Raw genomic sequence first — 22,833 nt, 5'->3', positions numbered from 1 at the left:
CTGTGACCTGGATGGAGGGGGGCATGGAGAAGAGGCCTCAGTAGGTTTCATGGCCTAGAGGGGGCTATACAAAGTCCCAAGTGGGGTCCACACCTGGAGGAGGACATGGAGGGTTGCAGGGAGATCTCAGCGATCTGTGGCCTGGAGGGGGCTGCTGGGAGGCCCCAGAAGCCTCAGTGGCCCCTGCTTACCAGCAGATCAGTGCAGCGCAGAGGAGGTGTGTGTCATGAGCTGGTATACTCCCATGCCCGTCAAGAATGGCAGTGTGGTCATGCGTGTGGATGTCAGCAGTAATGGCCAAGGGCCCTTCATCCCCAACAAAAGGTGCCCTTCCCCACACCTGGAGTAGGGGGTAGACTCTAGGAAGAACTTCCTTATCTCCAGATCCCCAAGAAGCCAGGAGGAGACCAATGGGAGGAGACAGGGTGGGAGGTGGCTGTGAGCTATGGCAGGAGCCCCTGAAACTGGAACCCTCACCTGTGCCTCCCTCATACCTGCTGCTAGGTTTCAGGTAAACATCAACGGCTTCCTGAAGAAACAGCAAGGCAACAAACTCCGGTTCACTGTGGGAAATGAGGTAAGGGGACCAAAGAGTAGAAATGGTAGAACATATGGGTTAAAGACAGTGGGCTGGTACTCTGATTATTTCCGATACAAGTGATAGACTCCACTTAGAAAGCACTTAATTTGTGCAAGGCCGTGGGCGAAGTGTTCTTCTAAATGCACAATCACATTATGTCTTCACAGGCATGTACTGAGCACACAGGGTGGCCCCATGGGAAGAAAACTGTGAACACACACACTCAAGCCCCTGACCTCTTAGAGCTGACATGCTAGTGAGAGAGACAGACAGCAAACCAGTAGTAAATACGAAATCAAGTGAATTCCATAGTAGGTTAAAAGGCCGAGGACTTCCGCCAAGACCGAGGTGTAGGTGGGAACACTTTGCATCCTCACACAACCAAATCTAAAGACAACAAAGTTTTAACAACAATAAACGCAAACAAACCACACAGAAAATCGAATATGGAGTCTGAAAGTAATGAACCACTCAGCTAAACTGGTGAGAGGGGCAAAGCCAGCAGCCCAGCGGGTCGGGCAAAAAAGATCCCCGACTCGGGCGGTGCACAGGCAGCCAAGGGCGCAGATCCCAGGTGCAGGCTAGCTACGGGCGGAACCCAGGGAAGAGGTGCGGCTGGCTGTCTGCGGTCGGTCACACATTTGAACGCAGAGAAACCAGTGAAGAGGCAAGCATTGAGACAGATTGCACAGGCCCCAGCAACCGGCACAGGACGGCGGGCTCACATACTTGCGCTCAGATAAGCAGGCGGGGCAAGTGGTGAGGTGGACTGGGCAAGCGGAGAGGACTGCCATTGCTCCCTCTCTGACCCCTCCCCCACATGCACCCTCACAAACCAGTGACCTGGGTGGCCCTGCCCTGGTGAACACCTAAGGCTCCGCTCCTCATACCTAACAGGCATGAACAGAGCAAAACATGGCCCAAGAACAACTCAGAGCCCCAGAGCCGATAACTCTAGGCGATGAAGAAATAGCCAAACTTTCAGATGCACAGTTCAAAACACTGGTGATCAGGATGCTCACAGAACTGGTTGATTTTAGTCACAAATTAGAGGAACATGTGAAGGCTAAACTAATTGAAATGAATGGTAATGCACAGGAAACCAATAGTAATGGAAAGGAGATTGGGACTCAAATCAAAGGAGTGGACCAGAAGGAGGAAAAAAATGACCAAACAGAAAAGGATGAAGAAACAAGAATTCAAAAAAAATGAGAGGCTTAGGAACCTCCAGGACATCTTTAAATGCTCCAATATCCGAATTACAGGGGTACCAGAAGGGGAAGAGGAACACTTACAAGTGGAAATCTTATTTGAACAAATAATAAAAGAGAACTTCCCCATTCTGGCAAAGGAAATAGACTTCCAGGAAATTCAGGAAGCTCAGAGAGTCGTAAAGAAGTTGGACCCAAGAAAGAACACACCAAGGCACATCATAATTACATTAGCCAAGATTAAAATGAAGGAGAGAATCCTAGAAGCAGCAAGAGATAAGGGGACAGTCACCTACAAAGGAGTTCCCATCAGACTGTTAGCGGATTTCTCAAAAGAGACCTTATAGGCAAGAAGGGGCTGGAAAGAAGTATTCCAAGTCATGAAATCCAAAGACCTACAACCAAGATTGCTCTATCCAGCAAAGCTTTCATTTAGAATGGAAGGACAGATAAAGTGCTTCTCAGATAAGATCAAATTCAAGGAGTTCATCATCACCAAGCCCTTATTATATGAAATGTTAAAGGGACTTACATAAGGAAAAGAAGATAAAAAAGATGAACAGTGAAAGGACAGCAAACTCACAGTTATTAACAACCACACCTAAAACAAAAGCAAATTAAGAGGACAGCTAGATCAGGAGCAGAACCATAGAAATGAAGATCACATGGAGGGTTAGCAACAGGGGATAGGGAGAAGGAGAAGGGGGAGAAAAGACAGAGAATAAGTAGCATGGATGGTAGGTAGAAAATAGGGGGAGGGTGAGAATAGTAGGGGAAATATAGAATCTAAAGAACTTGAGACATGTGTTCATGAACTAAAGTGGGGGAATGGTGGGGGAGGGAGTGTGCAGGGTGGAGGGGAATGGAGGGGGGAAATAGAACAAATGTAATGGCATAATCGATAAAATTTTTAAATATTAAAAAATGATAAATAGATAAATAACTTTATTATTTTTTTTAAAAAAGGCTGAAAGTGCTCTGGGAAGAATTCAGAATGAAGGGGGTTGGGTCCATGCAGAAGGGGTCTGCAGTGTTTGATGGAATGGTCAAGAAAGGAAGAATGGAGAAGGTTGACATTTGGGTAAAGCCTTGAAGGAGGAGAGTGGGGAATCATGTGGATCCTAGCGGAATAACATTGTATACAGAGGGAACAGCCAGTGCAAAGGCTCTCAGGTGGGAATGTGCCTGGCCAGTCTGACAAGTAGTGAGGAGGCCCGTGTGGCTGGGAAAGATTGAGCAAGAGGGAGATTGCAGGGGGATGAGGTCAGAGATGAGAGGGACAAACTGCAGGGCCTCATGAGCCAGGGAGAAGACTTTGGCTTTTACCCTGAGTGAGATGAAGCCAGTGGAGGGTACAGGGATGTTGAGTAGAACATCCCACTGCTTCTCCCCTGGCAGCTCTTCAAAATGGTGCCCCGGTCCTTTGTGAATGTCTCATCGAGGCCCTTGTGGTACACTGTGGACCAGACACCTGTGCTCATCCTGGGTGGAATTTCTGAGGAGAAGTCCATTCTGCTGACTGACACCAACTTCAACGACTTTTTTCTTGTGGAGGTAAGAGATGTAGGGCAGGTGGTGAGCTGAGGCCTCTTGAAGGATGCTGGGCTTCAGCTCCTAAAGTGGGTTGGGCCTCGGTCTATGGAAGGTTCTCCAAAGATATTCCCATCCCCATAAGAGGCAGATAGCATGAAGGAAGAACATGAGACCCTGCAGCCAGACAACCTGGGTTCAAATCCACCTCCTGCCCATGTGGCCTTGGGCAAGTCACTTCACCTACCTGGGCCTCAGGTCCCCCCTTCGTCAAATGGCAATAATATTTATAAATATAAGTATTTATAAATCTGATCTCTCATATGCATCTGGCCCCAAGGGTTTTCAATTTGGCATTGTGAGCCTGTAATATTCTCAGAATGGGAAAAGAGTGTCTGAAGCAAGTTATTGTGTGTGTGTGTGTGAATGGCAGTAACATGTTTGAGTCGGTACAGCTGTAGTCAGAGCTTCAACCCAGTCTGAGCAGAGGAATGGATTTAGCAGGTGCACCTAACTGCACAGCTCACCCACTGAGCAGGCTTCAGGCCTGACTCGGGGCATCATATGAGGACTCCAGCTTTCTACTCCATTTCTTCTGGATTAGTCCTGTCCTCAGAGTGGCTCATATCATCCTAACTCCTAGGCAGGAGAATGGGAGCATTTCTTTCCCAAATAGCTTTAAAGAAAACCTTGAAATTTGTTTCCTTGGCCCACATTGGTCCAGTTTAGGTCATGTGTCCCCAAGTGATGGGATATGCCAGTTGCCTTAGCACAGGTCATGCTCTCCATCCTTATGAGGAGAACAGCTGAGACAGGTGGCAGAGAAAGGATGGTTCCCCAGAGTGAAATCAGGATAGATTTGCCACAAGTTGAGGGGAGAAGGTGCTGGTTGTTAATGGTGTCCAAGAATAACAATTCTGCTCTACAGCAACCCCAAAAGTTTGCCTCAGCTTCTTTTTATTAAGGTTGAAAGCCCCACCCATGATTTCTTCTGAGAAGGCCGTGTAGATTAATGTTCTTGTTCCCTCTGGTTCTGAATTACTGCTTTACTGAATTTGTTCAATTTACAGACCATCTCTCTATCCTTGTCAGCTTTCTCCGGTCTGGCCCCGGTCTTTCCAGACATTGCTGTTTTTTTGCTCCTGACATTTCAAATATGTTTCCTGGTGCATTTTCACCAGGTCTCCTTTATTGTGTTTTTCATTTTCTCAGTCTTCCCCATAGAGTGGGGTCTCCAAGATGCATGTAGTTTCCATTGAATCTGTAGTGCCTGTCCTACCTTCTGGGAGATTTCTGACGAGAACGACAGTTCATTGTCACTTCGAATGCTGTAAGGAAGTCCAAACCTAGGGATTATGTCTTCAAGTAGAAGCTTTGCTACCTCAGTTGCCTCAGTTCTAGTGAGGTATGTCTCTACCCACCCAGAAAAAACTGTCTACAAAAACTAATACAAATTTAAAGTTCCCTGTGGTTTTAGGAATCTGTAAAGTCAACTTACCAGTCCTCAAACGGGCATATCCCTTTATACCGTACTCCCTTTCCTGTTGGGGCAGGTTCTGTCTTAGGTTTGTTTTTGGCACATAGCTGACAGGCTTAGATAATCTTTTTTTTTTTTTTTAAGATTTTATTTATTTATTTATCTTTAGTGGGGAAGGAGAGAGGGAGAGAAACATCAATGTATGGTTGCTCTTTGTGCGTCCCCTGTTGGGAACTGGCCTGCAGGGTACCGGCCTGCTACCCAGGCATGTGCCCTGACTGGGAATTGAACTGCAATCCTCTGGTTCTCAGGCCTGTGCTCAATCCACTGAGCTACACCAGCCAGGGCTTGGATAATCTTTTGAATGGTCCTTTCTAAATGAGGGCCCTTTGGATGTGGCCTAATGACGTTCATCAAAGCATCCCTTCCACAATGGGCTTCTTCATGTAGGTGTTTGAAGTTGGGATATACCGGAGCTTTAGGGAGTAAGATCATACCATGAGTGTCAATCTTTCATATAGAATTAGTGTATTAGAGAATCCCCATTCACAAGCCCATTCCTCATCCCATTCTGTATAATGAAGTTTAAATTCTGACAAGTCCAGATATGGAATTAGAGCCCCAAGAAGTGGTGGCCCTTGGGTGGCTGATCTTGCTGCTTTATTGGCATTTTGGTTTCCTGGCTTGTTTGGGAACTGTTCTTCTGGTGACCTGGGAAGTACATTATGACAATCTGGTTCAGTAGATTCATTGCTTCTAGCAGTTGTAAAATCTCTTTGCATATTTGATGTCTTTATTCCCTGAGGTAAAGAGCCCTCTTTCTTTCCATATTGTCCCATGGGCATGGACTACCATGAAGGCATATTTGGAATCAGTGTGGATGTTAACATTCTTTCCGTGGGATAATTCTAAGGCTTTTGTGAGGGCTATCGGATGAGCCTTATGTCCCGAGATCCTATTGAAAGGGCTTGGGCTTCTATTTTCTTGTCTATGGTGACTACCACGTACTTGGCTTGTCATTGACCATTCTCCATGAAGCTGCTCCCATCTGTCCCCAGTCAGCTTCTGTCAGTGGCTGATCCAGTAGATCCAATTTGATGTAATAAACTTGGTCGATGATTTCCGAGCAATCATGCTGAAGGTCTAAGCCTCTCTCCGAGTCCAGGACAAGTGTAGCTGGGTATAAGGTAGTTGTGGTTTGTAAGGTAACACCCAAACTGCCTAGTAAAATAGCCTGGCATTTTCCCCATACACTCTGCCGTGAGCCAATACCCTGTCTCCTAATATTTCTTGGCAAAGATTTCTGTTCTTTCTGTTTCTCTTTGTAAGTTTCTGGCAGTCCTTTCTCCAGTGGCCCTTCTCCTTACAATAGGTGCATTGATTGACACCTATGGAGTCTTTCCTTCCTTTCGGGTCCCACCTCTCTTTCTAATTCACCTGCACTGTTTCTAAGAAAACAGAGGCCTACTTTAATTTCTTTGTTTCCTGGGTATGGTAAACTTTAAAGGCTGTGTGCTCCACCAGCTGGGAGGGATTCATTCCCAACCCCTGTCTAAATGTTGGAGCTTCCTTTAGATATCTGGGATACTTTGCCCAATAAGAGTCATGTTTACCATCCAGACATTTTCTGGTGCCTGTGGGTCAGTGTAAGTGTGCTTTTGATAAGCTTGATGGATCCTTTCTAAAAATTCAGAAGGATCTTCTTTTGGTTTCTGTTGAATGGCACATATCCAGGCCCTTTTGTTCAGGCACTTTTTCCTTAAGCCCACTTAATATGCACCTAGAACATTTTGTAATGTTCTAGGTCTCTGCTACTTGGGTCCCAGTTGGGCTCTGTCAAGGGAATTTGACAGAGTTGGGTTGGGGGTCCTGTTGGGATTTTCTTGGTGGAGGTGATAAGCCTCTTCATTAGCCCTATTTATAACCAGCTGCTTTTCATCCGCTGTTAGCAGGGTGTTAAGGAGAGCCTGTATATCTGCCCAGTTTGGTGGGCGAGTGGCAAAACTGGAGGTGATAATTCTGCAATTATCTGAAGATTTTTCCTATATGAAGAGTTGGAATTCTTCTAATTCAGTAAATTTGAAGTGGAAAATGGAATATGGGCCCAATAGTGGCCAGCACGCTGCACTTTCTTGTTTATTTTGCCTGTATGGTATTGTCTCAAAGGGAATTTTCCTGCTTTGGATATGGAATGCTCCCTCACCATATTGGGTGCCCTTCCAGGTCTTTGAGGAGGAGGAGTCCATTCCTTCATACGGGGTGGGGCTTTTGCCTCTCTGGGCCCTATTACAGGGGTATCTAGCAGTGGGGGCGAGATGGGGGAAATCTTCCCGGTGCTAATCCTGCATCCCCTGGGTCCAGGGTATTAAAGAGATTCATCTTCTGACTTTCCTTTTCCTGTGTCTTACTATCAGGGAGGGGTTTTGAAGCCAATTTTCTTCTTTGCATCATTAGGTTGTTTCCTTTGTTTGCTGAAACCTTATTGTGTTAAGATATAAACGCCTGGACATAAGGGATTTTGTCCCATTTCACTGACCATTGGTAAAGCAGTTCCAGCAGTATGATGGTGTAGTAATTTAGGGGACAACCTGGGGACCATTTCCCCCCATAGTCTGAAGTGTACATAGTCCAAGTAGTATTACAATAGAAAATCAATTCCTAGTCATTAGATCATAGCTGTACATGGACCAATCTGCTAAAATTTGTCCCACTGGCCTCCCTTTGGGAGTTGAATCAGTACAACCCCTGATGGCACTAAAGTACAAACCCAAAATCATAGCCATAGAAAGACCTTGGGCAAACTGGGAACATATAAAGAGAACTTCGGATACAGAGTTCTGGCCAAGATGGAGGCATAGATAGAAACCCTTTGCTTCCTTGCACAAAGAAAAGGAGGATAATAACTAACCTAAAATCAATAAACAACCAGAAGTGCCAGAAAAATCAAACCACATGGAACTCTGACAACCGAGGAATTAAAGAAACAGTCATTCAGAACAAACAAACAGTAAGGTGGCAGACAGAGAGAACCTGTGGTGAGGTGGTGGACTGTGGGGGCGGGGCTGGCTGTTTACAAGGCAGTGGACCTCACAGATGTGGCTGACTGAACAGGAAACTGAGATTCAGAGCTGACTGTGGGCTATGGTGATTGCCACAGTGGGAGAAACTCCCAGTTTCATGTGAGTTTGTTGTAAAGTGGGGCTAGAGTTGAGCAGGCGAGCTACATTGTTCTCTCTTTGTCCCCTCCCCCACAGGTAGTGCTGCAGCCCATCAAAATGGGTTGCCCTGCCCTGGTGAATAATCAAGGCCACACACCCTTACAACTTAACAGGTGCACTGAGACAAAGAAATAGGGCCCAAATGAAAGAACAGAGCAAAACTTCAGAAAGAGAGCTAAGTGATGAGGAGATAGCCAACCTCTCTGATAGAGAATTTAAAGCCCTGGTAATCAAAATGCTCACAGAACTGATTGAGCTTGGTTGAAAAATGAGAGATACCGAAAATGAAATAAAGCAAAATATTTAGGGAACCAACAGTGCAGAAAGGAAACCAGGACTCAAATCAATGATTGGGAACAAAAGGAAGAAATAAACATCCAAGTGGAACAGAATGAAGAAACAATTTAAAAAAATGAGAAACTTACAAACCTCTGGGACAACTTGAAACGTTCCAGTATCTGAATTATAGGGGTGCCAGAAGGGGAAGCACAACAGCAAGAAATTTAAAGCTTATTTGAACAAATAGCCCTGGCTGGTGTAGCTCAGTGGATTGAGCACGGGCCTGTGAATCAAAGGATCGCGGTTCGATTCCCAGTCAGGGCACATGCCTGGGTTGCAGGCTGGTTCCCTGCAGGCCAGTTCCCAGCAGGGGATGCACAAAAGGCAACCATATATTGATGTTTCTCTCCTTCCCTTCCCCTCTAAAGATAAAAAAATTTTAAAAATCTTAAAAAAAAACAACAAATAGTGAAGGAAAACAACCCCAATCTGGCAAAGGAAATAGACTTCCAGAAAGTCCAGGAAGCTCAGAGAGTCCCAAAGAAGTTGGACCCAAAGAGGAACACACCAAGGCACATCATCATTAAATTATCCAAGGTAAAGAGAGAATCTTAAAATCAACAAGAGGAAAAGGAGAAAGTTACCTACAAAGGAGTGCCCACAAGGCCATCAGCTGATTTCTCAAAAAAGACCTTGCAGGCAAGAAGGGGCTGGAAAGAAGGATTCCAAGTCATGAAAGGGAAGGACCTCCATCCAAGATTACTCTATCCAGCAAAGCTTTCATTTAGAATGGAAGGGCATATAAAGTGCTTCTCAGATAAGGTTGAGTTAAAGGAGTTCATCATCACCAAGCCCTTATTATATGAAATGTTACAGGGACTTATTTAAGAAAAAGAAGATCAAAACTCTAAACAGTAAAATGACGACACACAACTATCAACAGAACCTAAAAAACAACCTAACTAAATCTAAAAAAAAAAGAGAGAGAGAGAAAGAAAAACTAGAACAGGAACAGGATTAGAGAAATGAACATCACATGGAGGGTTTTCATTGGGGAGGGGAAAGGGAGGAATAGTGGGGAAAAGGTACAGGTAAGAAGAAGCGTAACTGGTATGCATAAAGTAGATGGGGAGAGGTAAAAAATGGTATAGGAAACAAAGAATTCAAAGAACTTATATGTATAACCCACAGACATGAACTAATGTGGGGTGGAATGCTGGAGGGTTGGAGGAGGGCAGGACGGAGGGAGGATAAAGGGGGAAAATTGGGAAATCTGTAACAGCATAATCAATAAAATATACTTTAAAATAAAACAGCTTGGATCCATAATTTTTTATTCCAAATGAGTGCTCACAAGCAAGCCTTAGGATCTTGTCTTCTACCAACTGATATACAAGTGGTCCTAACCAGAGCCAAATGGCAGTAAGCCCAAGTGGCAGGGATAGCCTGCCAACTGGTACTGCACATGGTCCTAACTGGACCCAAGTGGCACAAAACCTGAGTGACACAAAGCCCAAGAGGCACCCACCCAAGTAGCAGGGATAGAGGACCCCTGGTGTGCATGCTGGTTTGACTCACCCACTCTTTTGGAGTCCACCAGTTCTCTGGACCTATATCCTTTCACCAGCCAAGTGCTTCAGGCAGCTGACACCCTGAGAAAGAGTGCAGGATAGTCCCTCAGAAACTGCTGGGAAGTCTCCACAGTCCTGCTCTTGGGGTTGGCCTGCTACAGGCAACTGAGACCTCAGCCCGGGCCCTTTGGGACTTACCAAGGTCCATACTGTCCCACCAGAGTAGCCAAAAACTATAAATGAACAAATGGAGATTATATTGCCAGCTGCAACAAAAGCCATACTCATGAGGTGGGTGCTGGTACAAAATGGAAGAGGTTTTATTCAGGTGCTTTGTAGCCTTGAAGAATGGCAGACTCCTGTCTCAAAGACCACTTCCCCTTCTTGCTTAAGCCCATTGTTCCTTTTTAAAAAGTGTTTATTTCTTTATAGGGGAAGGGAAGGAGAAAGAGAGGGAGAAAAACATCAATGTATGGTTGCCTCTCATGGGCTCCCTACTGGGGACCTGGCCCACAACCCAGGCATGTGCACTGACTGGGAACTGAACCCACAACCCTTTGGTTTGCAGCCTGGCACTCAATCCACTGAACCAAACCAGCCAGGAAGCCTACTGTTCTTATTGGGATAGGGAGGGGAGGGCTTTATTCCTACCCAATTATCTTGCTAGCTTTTGGTGCTCAAGAGTCCCTATCCATCTTTCTAGCTTTTGGCAGCTCAGGCCCTATCTATTCATCTTTCAGGGTTTTGGCTCCCAAACCCTGTCATTCTCTTTCTGGCTTCAGGTGCACCTGGGCCCTGTCCACTCATCTTTCTAGTTTGTGGCATGCTTGGTCACTCTCCTGTTATATTTCTGCTGCCATCTTGGATGATGAAGACTCCCAGGAGCTTTGACTAGCAGTCTATGGTCACACTAGTTCCAAAAAGTTTTTTGTCACTCCTAAATAAAAACACTTTACTTCTGGGCAAGAAGGCAGCAGTGGTAAACACAGCTCGCCTCCTTGCACAACTACATCAAAATTACAACTAAAAATAGAATGTCCATCGCTCAGAACCATCGGAAATTGAGCTGAATGAAAGACTGAGAACTACAGAATTAAACCACATCCATCCAGACATCCAGACTGGCAGGAGGAGCAGAGAGATGGAACAGGCTGCTCCCACGTTTATGTGTGATAGATAAAAATTCAGGAAGAATATTTCAGGAGTCCGGAGTCCCATCCCCACACCAGGCCCCCAAACCTAAGGTTCCAGCCAGGAAGATCAGTTCCCATGGCTTCAGCTGCAAAAACCAGTAGGGATTGAGTCAGTGGAAAAAACTTCTGGAGTTCCAAGCAGTTCCCCTTTAAGAACCCACACACAGACTTTCTCAGGCTCACTCCCTCTGAGCTCAGCACTAGGGTATCATCTTGAAAGGCACTAGTGGCATACAGGGAGGAACTGAAGTGTGTGGCATCAAGGTGAGAGCTGGGGGACAGCTTTCTCCCAGACAGAAAGGTGGGCAGAGACCACTGTCCATTTTCTGAACCCCCCCTACACAGAGCCACAGGGCCAGCAGGCGGATGCCATATCTGAGACTCTATCAATCTGACACAGTTTTTCCCACCCTGGAGATCTCCTGAGGCTCTCCCACCCAATTTATGGGTCCACCCATACTGTTAATAGGGATGTTTCCATGTGAATGGCTGGTCTTGGCTCATGCTTCACAAATTCTTAATCCCATCAAACAAGCAAGAGTTGGCCTCAGTGAGCCACTAGCACCCATACCTCTTGCTAGGTGGCTGTACGCCCTGCACTAGCAGCAGCTAGCCTTGATTCACAGCTTGGCTTGTCTGGGAATCTCCACTCCCAGCACAAGTGGCAGCTATCTCAGGTTGCATTGTAGTTCATGCAAGATGTCCCTGGGCAGAACACAGGTGGAAGCTGACCTTGGCCTAAACCACCCAGGAAACCCCAGAGCCTGTGCACTCAGTGAACAGCTACAGACCATGTGGGAGCACCACCACCTTGCCAAACCACAGCTGATTCTCTACAGAGGGTGGAGGTTGGTGGTCAGTGGTCAGCCAGACCCTGCAGCTGATTAGCCTGGGTAAATCCCTCCCATTGACCTGAAACAGTAATCAAGACTCAAGTACAAGAGGAGGGTGTACTCAACCCACACGAAGGATGCACTTTGTTTACCCAGTTTGGGCAATAGGGGTGGCTGTGCCACTGGACCCTACAAGACACCCACTACATTAGGCCATGCTACCCAGACAGGGAGTCATAGAAGCTCTATCTCATACATAGAAATAGACACAGGGAGGCTGCCAAAATGAGGAGACAAAGAAACATGGCCCAAATGAAAGAACAGATAAAAAAAAAGACAACTAAACAAAATGCAGATGTGCAATCTATCAGATGCAGAGGTTAAAACACCTGTTATAGGGATGTTCAATGAATTTAGTGAGGACCCCAACAGCATAAAAAAGATCCAGTCAGAAACAAAGGATAAATGAACAATTTATAGGGCAACAACAGTAGAATGGATGAAGCAGAGAATCAAATCAATGGAACATAAGGAGGCAAAAAACACAGTCACAACAACAACAAAAAATGAGGATAGTGTAACCAGCCTCTGGGACAACTTAAGGTGTTCCAATATTTGCATCATAGTGGTCCCAAAATGAGAAGAGAAAGAGCAAGAAATTTGACATGTATTTGAAAAAAATAATGAAAGAAAACTTCTCTAATTTGGTGAAGGAAATAGACATGCAAGTCCAGGAAGCAGAGTCCCAAACAAGATGAATGCAAACAGGACCAATCCAAGACACATCATAATTAAAATGCCAAATGTTAGAAATAAACAGAGAATCTTAAAAGCATCAAGAGAAAAGCAGTTAGTTACCTACAGCAGAGTTCCCATAAGACTGTCAGCTGATTTCTCAACTTTGCAGAATAAAAAGGATTGGCAAGAAATATTCAAAGTCATGAAGGCAGGGACCTATAGCTAAGATTGCTCTGCCCAGCAAAAATACCATTTCAAATCAAAGGACAAATAAAGATCTTCCCAGACAAGAAAAAATTAAAGGAGTTTATCATCTCCAAACCATTATTATATGAAATGTTAAAGGGACATATCTGAGAAAAAAGAAGAAAACTATGAAAAATAAAATGGCAATAAATACATACCTATCAACAATTAAATCTAAAAACAAACTTAGCAAACAAGAAGAACAGAGATAGAATCATGGATAGGGATAGCATTTTGATGGTTGCCAGATTGGGGGCAGGTATGGGAGAAGGGGTGAAGAGGAGAGGGGGTTAAGAAGTACAAATAGGTAGTTACAGAATAGCCATGGGGATGTAAAGTACAGTATAGGAAATTGAGAAGCCAAAGATTTATACACATGACCCATGGACATGAACAATGGTGTGAAGACTGCCTGAGTGAGTGGGGGGTGCTGGGTGGAGGGTGGCAAAGTGTGAAAAGTTGGGACAACTGTAATAGCATAATCAATGAAATACAATTTTTTAAAAACAAAAGCCCTTTTATTATTCTTGAGATCCAAGATGGAAGTAGAATAGGGACCCAAATGGCGTGTAGCCCAAGAGGCTACGAGGGCCAGCTGGGCTTCCACAGGTGGCAGCTGAAGTTCTGGAGGGATATTTCAGCAGTGGGGGGTTCCCCTTGAGAATTGTGGGGTCTAAACTCCAACCTGTGTTCCCCAGCTTAGAGCACCGGAACCAGTAAGGAACCCGATAACAACCGGTTTTGAAAAACTGCAGAGTTTCTGTCTGACAGGAAATGGCAAAGATGCACAGAGTCTTTTAAAGGGCCAACACACAAAATGTCGTTTGCAGCCACTTATCCCTGGGCTGTAGAAGGGCAGAGTGGACTAGAGCCATGTGAGGATAGTCTGAGGTTGGAGGCTCTCGGGAGAAAGCTGAAGGGCTTTAGAAAGCGGAGTTGGTTTCTGGTGAGACCTCTCTCCATGGCTTGCAGAAAGTATCTTCTATTGTGTCCTCACATGGCGTTTTCTCTGCGTGCGTGAGTAGAGAGAGATCTCTGGTGTCCCTTCCTCTTCTTATGAGAATACCAGTCTAATAGGATTAGAGCCCCACCTTATGACCTCATTGGACCTTAATTATCTCTTTAAAGGTCCTATCTCCAAATATAGTCACATTGAGGGGTTAGGGCTTCAACATATAAGTTGGGAAAGGAACACAATTAGTCTATCACACCCTATATTGCCAATAAACTGGTACTGAGCTCTAGAAGCTTAATTAAATTTAGATTCAATCTTTTAGGCATTCATTGGTGGTGCTTTTTCACTGTTGGTGATACTGCCAGTGTTAGCAATCAGTGAATTCAGATAGTGTCAGCCTGACAGCCCAACTGTGTTTGTGGTAGAATAGGATTATTAAAAATGTGCTGGGGCCAAGCATGGGATCTTTTGGATCCAACCCTCAGGGGCCTGGGGAACAGGGACTGCTTAGCACCATTGAATACACTGTGCACTTTTTAAATTTAGGGAGCACACAAAGCCCCAGGCTCCTGCCTGGGCCCTGCTTTCCTGGTTCATGTTGAGCAAGTTTGGCCACTAAGGTGCTGCTACAGGATGAGTAGGGAGGGCACACTGGAGGCAGCTGCATATATCCATCCTGAGCAGTTGTCAGAGCAGGAGCCTCCTCCCAAGGCAGGTTGTGGGGGCTGAGGCCAAGGCCACCTGCTCACCACTGGTTCTGCTTCTCTGCAGTTGAGCATTGACAGCTGCTGGGTAGGCTCCTTCTACTGCCCCCAGGCCAGCTTCACCGCTACCATCTATGATGCCATTGCCACAGAGAGCACCCTCTTCATTCGGCAGAACCAGCTCGTCTACTATTTTACAGGCACCTATACAATACTTCACGAGAGCAACCGTGGCAGCGGTGAGGAGGTTGTGGCATTAGGCAAGGGGACTGCCTGTTGGAGCCCCAGGGGTTGCCTGAGTAAATCCATCTACTTGTACCGGGAACTGGAATTGCCTTTGGTGAGGAAGGGGTATTGGAGGGACTTTCCAAGGTCATGAACCATCCTGCCTATCCTGGAGGGGCTTCTTGAGTACTGAGGTGGGACCTTCATCCAGACCTTCCCAGGAACTGTGAACCAGCTGAGGGAAGTGGGAGGGGTGAGAGTGAAGGGAAGAAGCAGAGAGACAGACAAACTCATGCACATGAACATGCACACACTCAAACAGACATTAGAGTGTCAGACAGAGAAAGGCTTACTGAGAGGCATACTGAGAGAGCAATTGGGAGTGAGGGTGGAAAGAGGTATAGGAGTCAGAGAGAAAAATGGGTGGAGGGGGAGAGAGAGAGTGAGATGGAGAGAGAGATGGGCAGTTGGAGAGGCCATGAAGGAGACTGATCAGAAAGGAAAGGAAAGACTTTTGATTCAGCTTCATCATTTAAGTGATACCAGAAGCCCTCCTAGTTCTTCTAGGCCTTCCCCCAAACCAAATGAGAGATGTCATTTAGATATAGGGTCACTTGGACTTATATGGTCACGGAAACTTGTCAACTATATTTCATTAGTTAACACATGTTCTTAAAAGTTTATTTTTCTTCTTTCTTTACTTAGGGCACTTGGACAGTGGGAGGAATCAAATTAAAATGGACTCAAGCCAAAAAAAAAAAGGGGGAGGAGGTTGTTTTTTGGCTTGATGGCTGAAAAACCCAGGAACATGTTGGTTTTAGGCTCAGTTGGATCTAGGGGCTCACTGTAGCTGTTAGACCCTCCTGTGGTGACTCCCTGTTCACCCAGCAACTGCAGACTTTTATGTCCTCAGGGGCCCCAGGGAAGAGCATTTCTTTGTTAATGGTTGCAAGTTGGGACTGTCTTTGATTTGCCCCGCTCAGTCACATGCCCAGTTCAGAACCAATCACTCTGGCCAGAGAAATGGAAGGGTGGGATCAAGCCTAATCTGAACCTCATAGACAGAATGTGAGCCAGGAGGATTTTCTAAGGGCAACTGGGTCCCTGTGCCAGGGGTCCCTTGGTCACCACACTGAGCAGCTGCTCCAGGGAGAGGGAATGGTAACAGGCTCACTAAGGCCAGGAAGATGTGGATGGGAGCCCAGGTCCCAGTGCCTGGACCTGAGGCCCCATGCTGGCTCTACAGAGAACTGGGTCCGTGTACTGCCCCACGAGTGCATCAAGAAGCTGTGCCCCGTGCATTTTCACAGCAATGGCTCTGAGTACATCATGGCCCTCACAATTGGGAAGCACGAAGGTTACGTCCACTTTGGGACCATCACCGGTAAGGGTGGGGCCTCTGGCAGCCCAAGAGACTCCTTTATGCCCTGTCACCTCCAAGAATTCTCACCTTGGGCCCTCACCCTTCACCATGTACCTTCCGAAGGGGTACCTGGCTGAAGGTTGCCTGAGTGGGAATGGGTTTAGGTATTTGTAGAGATAGTTCTTGGGGTGTATTATGTATCTTGCATGACTTGTGTGATTTCAACAGGCAGAAGCCCAATTCAAAATTCATTTAGGCATAAAGAGTTTGTGGACTTATAAATGAAAAGAAAAGTTGGCAACCTCAGGCATAGCTGAATCCAGGGGCTCACAGGGTATATCATCAAGACTATCTCTTGGTAAGGTATTATAGCATAGTGATTGTGGCACAGGTCTGGAGAGAGACTGCTCCAACACACCCAACCCAAGTCACCTGTGGTTTTGGACAGGTGACTTAACCTCTCTCTTCAACTTCATTCTCTCATCAGCAGAATGGGGCTAATGATACTACTAGTATCTGCTTCATTGTTTGATATGCAGATTAAATAAGTTGGCATCTGTAAAGGTCTTAAAACAGTGCTAGGGACATGAGTGTTAGAAAAGGGTTAATTATTATGAGCCCTGTGATTTAGCTTCATTTTCAGGCAGCTTGCTTCTCCTTTGAGGTTTAGGATGGCTCCCAGGAGCTGAGGATCATTTTTCACCAGCTTGAATCATCCCAGGAGAATGAAAGCAACCTCTTCTCCATTAACACTAGAATGCATCCCAGGGTGCACTCTGATTGGCTGATTCTAGGTCATGTTCCTTGACCTGAGCCCAATACCAGAGAGAGAAAGGCATACTCTGATAGGCCAGGTGTGAGTGACTGAAAGGCCAAAGCGTGAGACCTGTCCCCCAGAATCCACAGGCCTAAGAAGGGGGGTAGAGCACAGGCATTTCACTACGGTGGGGTACCTGTTGGGTTGGGAATGGGAAGGACCTGAGCATGGACCTGCCCTTCTCTGCAGATGGCCGTGTGTCCTTCAAGATGCTGCCCAGGCAGAAGTCCGTGTGTGAAAGGATAGAAGGTACCTATCTCCCAGATGGGTGTGGGGATCTAGGGTATGGGAGAACAGGGAAGGGTGGAAGAGGTCATGGGAAAGGATAGTCAGTGTCTTGGAGAGAGGTTGCAGAGTTACAGGGATAGGGTAGGGGTAGCAGACACAGAGAGGAATGAGGTGATGGATAGGGGGCTGGGTCAGGGGTTACTGTGGACCTCCCCCTTCCCATCCAGTTGTCGTCTGCTCTATAACCTGGGCCATATACATTGAGGGTGACAGCATTCTACTGCTGCTGGTGGAGACTGAAGACAACACTGCCCAGAAGTATTTCCTGGTGGTCAGCTTCAGCCTAGGTAATTGGGGCACTACAGGTGGGGAGGTTGAGTGCACAGCAGACAATGGGAGGGAGATGTAGCTCATGTCACTGCTGGGCAAGGGGTAGTGGTGAACAGGCTTGGTGGGCTGGGGAAACTGAGAGGAAGTCAGTGTGACTAGAACAAGGGGAAATGGAAGGGAGGGAGATTAAAGAGTGAGGAAAAGCCAGATCTGGAAGGGCCTGTGTCTCTCAGTCAGGAGAGCTGGTTTTTATTTTACCTGAACTGAAAACAGGACTGCCACATGCAGTTGTACAGGCTGTGCACCACGCTCACCAGCCAAGGAGCCAGAGGAGGCGAGTCCTGAGCCCTAACAGGGCTGTGTCATCTCAGAGGCAGCACCTTTTTATAATTCACATGTAGAAACAATAAGGGCCAAGAGGCCCAAATTGGAAGCCATTGAAGGGCTTTTAGGAGGGATTGGGGAGATGGTGTAGTTTCAGAGAGCTTGGGGCCTCAGGAGATTTTGCTGTGTTCTTTTCACCTGTAGCCACTGATAACCTGGACGTTCTCTACACCATCCCGAAATTCATTCCTGATGGTAGGAGGGGCAGGCAGAAGGGGGCCTCAAAGGTGGGTGGGGGCCAGGATGGGACCAGGTGATCCCACTTCACTGCTGTGTCCACTCTGCCTCTGCTTCTGCCTCGGCCAGCTCGAGGCCTGGAGTTCCTGATGCTCATAGGGACGGAGTCTTACACCACGGTCCCGATGGTGCCCAAGGGCATGTCCTATAACCCATTTAACAACCTGCTGTTCATCTGGGGCAACTTCCTCCTGCAGAGGTAGGGGGTCGCACATATTCTGTTTTCCCAGCCCCAGCAGGGTGAGGGCCCTTTCTGAAGTCACCAAGTTTTCTGTTCGCCCAAGTCCAGAAGTTACAAGGACTGTGATGGGGAAAACACAGGCTGGGGTGATGAGGGCCAGGATGGGTGAAGGTATGGAAACCCGATGTGAGGTCCCAACCTATGTGGGCAATAGACAGCACTGTCTAGGGAAGGTTAGGACATTCTAACCCCTCAGGAGAGTAGGGGCCCCTGAGTCAACTCCATGGGCTGTTGGCAAAGTGCCAGGTTGGCAAATGCTCCTGCTGACAGACGGGCAGGTCACCCAGAGGGTTCGGAGTCAGGGGCAGAAAGAAGCTAGAGTCCCAGGCTTCCTTCGCATGTTCTCACAAGGCTAATGGAGAAGTGAGGAAACAGCTCCTGTGTCATGGTTAGTCCAGAGCCACGGGAAGCAGATATCCCCCAGGGGCCTTGCCTGGGCGCCCTTAGCTTCCATCTCTACCCCTGCAGCTATGACAATGAAAACTACATCTACCTGGCAGACTTCCCCAAGGAGCTGTCCGTCAAGTACCTGGTCAACTCGTACCATGGGGACATAGCTGTTGTCACAGAGACAGAGGAGGTGGGCTGCCCTGCCCCTCTTCCCACTTCATCTCTGTCCATCCCAAACCCTGGGGGTCTCCCTTCTTCCCCTGTGAGGGTAAGGAGGCCAAACAGAAGGAACCCCCTCAGGGACTGTGTAGAAGGGCAGCAGAAGCTACATTTGTAGCTGAGAACCCTGGAACTCAAAGAGGTGAAGTGTCTTTTCCAGAGTCCCTCAGTGGAGAGAAGCATCAGGGCTCAGAGTTTTCTGCTCCGATCTCCAGAGGGGCCCACATTGGTTTCATCATGCAGGTGTTCCTTTCATAAATAAGGAGCACTTCCTGGATGCCTGACCCAGAGCTGGGGACACAGTGGCCTTCACAGGGTGACAAGCCTGTTGGGAGGGCAGATTCACTTCCAGACAGTGGCAGTTGAGAATAGTCAGTCCGCAGCAAGGAAATCAGGACCCATGAATGTTCAGAGAAGGGGCTGGACCCAGTCTGGGTGTCTGTGTGTCAGGAAGGGCCTCACAGAAGAGACCACATAGGGAGGGAGGGGGCATCCTGGAGGTTGGAGGGGATCCTCCAGGCTGAGACTCAGGAGGTGGTGAGGTCTAGAGTCAAATGTGCTGGGGGGAGGGGTGGGCATCAGTGTAGAGATGGGAAAACGAGGCCAAGGGGATGGTGAGACCCCAGAGAGTGCAAAGAGTGTGAAGAAAAAAAGACAGCTTGGCCCCATGGACCCCAACAATTAGGGGTGCATGTATTAGGAATGTTTAAGTTGCAAGTAATAGAGAGTCAAGCAGACTGAAACACTGAAGACATTGATCATGGTGATTGGGGGTTTGGAAGCAGAGAGTTGGCACTACAGAGAGAAGGGATGTGAACTCACCTGACCCAGCTGGAGGTGAGTTCCCAAGACTCACCCCTCAAGGAATGGGGCCATCACACTCTGCAGAGGAGGAGAGGGGTCAGAGGTTTCCATGGCTCTCACCCACACCTGACTGTTGCCCCTCAGATCTGGTACCTCCTGGAAGGAAGCTATCGGATGTACAAGCTGTTCCCATCCCGTAGCTGGGAGTTGTATGTCGGCCTACAAATGATGCACCAGTCCTCTCTCTACGCCCCCAATGAGACCATGGTCACCCTCTTCTACGAAGACCGCAATTTGTACCAGGTGCCACACGGGCTGTGGGGAGATGAGGAGGAGCGAGAGGGTGGCTTATGCCAGCTCACCTGGCCCTGCCTTCTCACTGCAGCTGGTGTACCTTGTAAACAGCCATCAGGGCCAGCTCGTCAAGAGGCTTGTGCCCGTTGAGCAACTCCTTATGTACCAGCAGCTCAGTAGGCGATACCTCTTGCCGAGGCAAAGGTGAGAAGATACTGGATGAACCATAGCAGTAGTTAGCCCCAAGCACTTCCCACACAAAGCTCCCCATTCTGAAGGTGGTAGGAGGGGGATCAAGCCATCCCCAACTGATGACCTCAGAGCTATGATGGAGAAGGTCACAGCCTATGGAAACTCAAAGGAGGGGCCTAACCCAGTGTGGGGAGAGGGAGCATCAAGGAGGGCTTCAGGCAGGAAGATGTGCGTGACCATGACCTAAAGGGTGAGGAAGCATTGGCCAGGTAATAAGAGAAGTGTTCCAGACAGAGGGAGCCATTCATGCAAAGGCACAGAGGAGGGGAGGAGACTGGGTGTTTGAGAACTGAGAGAAAGCACAGTGGTGGTGGCAGGACAAGCAAGGTCAGCCAGCGGTCATAAGGAGGAACATGCAGTTCATATTGAGGGTCCTGGGGAGCCACCATGGGATTAAACGGAGGGACACTGGTTAGATTTTACTGCTTTTAATAATAATCCTTCTGGTCACCTGCAGAGGAGCCCAGGGAGTAGAGGTGGGGGAAGAGGAGGTGGAAGGACTGTTAGGAAGGGGGAGGAGAGGCTGGGATGAGGTCCAAGCCTGGTCTGAGGGACCCAGGGACTCCAGGGGAATGTGTCCAGGGCCACCAGGGGCTGAGGCTGAGGAGGAAGGGCAGGGCAGGATTAGGTTTGGGGAGGATCCTGGGGCACAGGACTGGGAAAAGTAAGCCGCCAGCCCCCATCACCACCGCCCAGGAATCACCTGAGGCTCTCCTTCACCAACTTCTGCCCCTTCACGGTGATGCGCCTGTGGGACCTGCCCAAGCCACAGATCTACACGCGCCAGGAGCGCTACCGGGCGCAGCCGCCAGGTGTCCTGGAGCCCTCCGGCTTCCACACGGAGAGTTCACTTGCAGTCTATCAGGGCCTCCTCTACTACCTGCTCTGGTTGCACTCCAAGTATGACAAGGTGGGCCACTGGTGTCTGGGCATGTCCCAGGCTGGGCCTGTCTGAGACGGGACTGCGGAGGCACAGAAAGAGGGCTAGGCCTGTGGGGCTCGAAGAACCACTGTGGAGAGGGGAACACAGCAGGCCGCCGAGAGCCTGAGGCCAAGTGGGGATAGGGGCAGGGTGCTTGAGCAGGGCTGTGGGAGATAGTTTTGCAGGTGTGGCCATTGGACTGAAAGCAGGATGGGCCAGGGTGTGATCTTTTGCTTTGGGCTAGGGGTAGGGTCTGAGGCTGGGAAGGGGTCTGGGAATGTTGCCTTCCTCTGACGCTCCTCCCCACCCCACCGGCCCTTACGATGCTGGTGGCCTCTGCAGCCTTACGCAGACCCGGTGCACGACTCCACCTGGCGCTGGTGGAAAAACAAGAAACAGGACCAGGTGCCTAGAGAGGGTTTCGAGTTGGGGGAAGGGTGACCTCGGACAGCCCTGCCCACCTCGTACCTTTCCTCTCTCTGGGTGCTGACTTTGTTCTGCCTCCCATGCCCCAGGACTACTACTACTACCTGGCGAGCAATTGGCAAAGTGCGGGTGATGTGCACATTGACATGACCAACTATGAAAAGATCTACGACCTCAAGGCCGAGTACCAGCTGCCAGAGCGCATCTTCCTGGATAAGGGCACCACCTACAACTTCTCCATCTTCATGACTGCTCGGGGCCACTCGTTCAAGTCGAAGCCCGAGCCCGGTCTGTGGGCAGGGCCTGAGTAGAGTCCAAGTGGGCGGGGGGGGGGGGACTGGGAGGGGGGCGGGGACATGGGCACCATCTCAGGGTCTGGCCCTAACCCCTCCAGTGCTTGGCAGGCAACACCTTCCGGCTGCTGAGCCAGGTGAACCTAGGCGTGGTGCTAGGCGACCCCTACTGCACTGAGGTGGTGGTGAAGCAGAGAATCCTTATTAATCGCAACTCAGTGCTTTTTTCGGTGAGACCAGGTGATGAGGAGGTATAGGGGCAGATTTACCTGGGCAGTGGACCTGTTGGAAGCTCGTGGTTTCTCGAACCATCCCTGGATCCTCTGGTATGCCTGCTGACCCCTTCATTTTTGCTCCCACCCCCAGGTTACACTTAGGGACAAAATGGTGTGCTTTGACCATGGCATTAGTGGACATGATCCCATGAAGACTTCCATGCTGGTCAAGGTGCAGTCTAAACCTGGAGGGGAGGGAAGCAGGATGAGGGAAAAGACTGGGCCGGTGGAACACACCTGCATCACCTGCTCCTACCCACAGGTTGTGGGATCGACTGGGCACTGCTTCCAGAACACGAACCAGGGGCCCCGCATGCAAGTATTGGACCTTGGGGTACTGGGCCCCGTGCTGGGAGGGAAGGGTTTGGGCGTAGTTTCTGTGTGCTCCCCTGGCACCCCCGCCCACTCACGCACTTCCTTCCTCCATTCCTGTTTTCAGAAAGGGCTGCCTTTACAGTGATATAGATTGCATCCAAACTTGTGTGTTTCTTCTGATACTTTTCTTTTTTTTCTAAATGCTCAAAAATTTTTAAATTAATTTGTTTGTCACCTGAGGGAGGAGGGAATATATTATTGGTGTTTTCCCCTTTTCTACTCT

General features: G+C 48.3%; 1 protein-coding gene across 1 annotated transcript in view; it reads left to right on the top strand.

Annotated features, from left to right (window-relative positions):
• CATSPERG (cation channel sperm associated auxiliary subunit gamma) overlaps window positions 1–22,833 on the top strand; it is a 36,562-nt gene that overhangs the window by 5,518 nt on the left and 8,211 nt on the right. The window contains exons 5-22 of the mRNA XM_037141835.2: window positions 198–324; window positions 505–577; window positions 3,190–3,345; window positions 14,603–14,774; window positions 16,007–16,144; window positions 17,130–17,189; window positions 17,396–17,515; window positions 18,027–18,077; window positions 18,189–18,318; window positions 18,829–18,940; window positions 19,918–20,076; window positions 20,159–20,271; window positions 21,016–21,229; window positions 21,584–21,646; window positions 21,757–21,955; window positions 22,072–22,190; window positions 22,327–22,407; window positions 22,498–22,554. Of these exons, the coding sequence (XP_036997730.2) occupies window positions 198–324; window positions 505–577; window positions 3,190–3,345; window positions 14,603–14,774; window positions 16,007–16,144; window positions 17,130–17,189; window positions 17,396–17,515; window positions 18,027–18,077; window positions 18,189–18,318; window positions 18,829–18,940; window positions 19,918–20,076; window positions 20,159–20,271; window positions 21,016–21,229; window positions 21,584–21,646; window positions 21,757–21,955; window positions 22,072–22,190; window positions 22,327–22,407; window positions 22,498–22,554 (2,144 nt within the window). The remainder of the gene's footprint in view (window positions 1–197; window positions 325–504; window positions 578–3,189; window positions 3,346–14,602; window positions 14,775–16,006; window positions 16,145–17,129; window positions 17,190–17,395; window positions 17,516–18,026; window positions 18,078–18,188; window positions 18,319–18,828; window positions 18,941–19,917; window positions 20,077–20,158; window positions 20,272–21,015; window positions 21,230–21,583; window positions 21,647–21,756; window positions 21,956–22,071; window positions 22,191–22,326; window positions 22,408–22,497; window positions 22,555–22,833) is intronic.

The sequence above is a fragment of the Artibeus jamaicensis genome, unplaced genomic scaffold, assembly GCF_021234435.1.
Source record: "Artibeus jamaicensis isolate MK-2021 breed Jamaican fruit bat unplaced genomic scaffold, CSHL_Jam_final contig_47, whole genome shotgun sequence".
Taxonomy (NCBI): domain Eukaryota; kingdom Metazoa; phylum Chordata; class Mammalia; order Chiroptera; family Phyllostomidae; genus Artibeus; species Artibeus jamaicensis.
The sequence above is the reverse complement of the archived record's forward strand: the minus strand, read 5'-3'. Positions and strand labels throughout refer to the sequence as shown.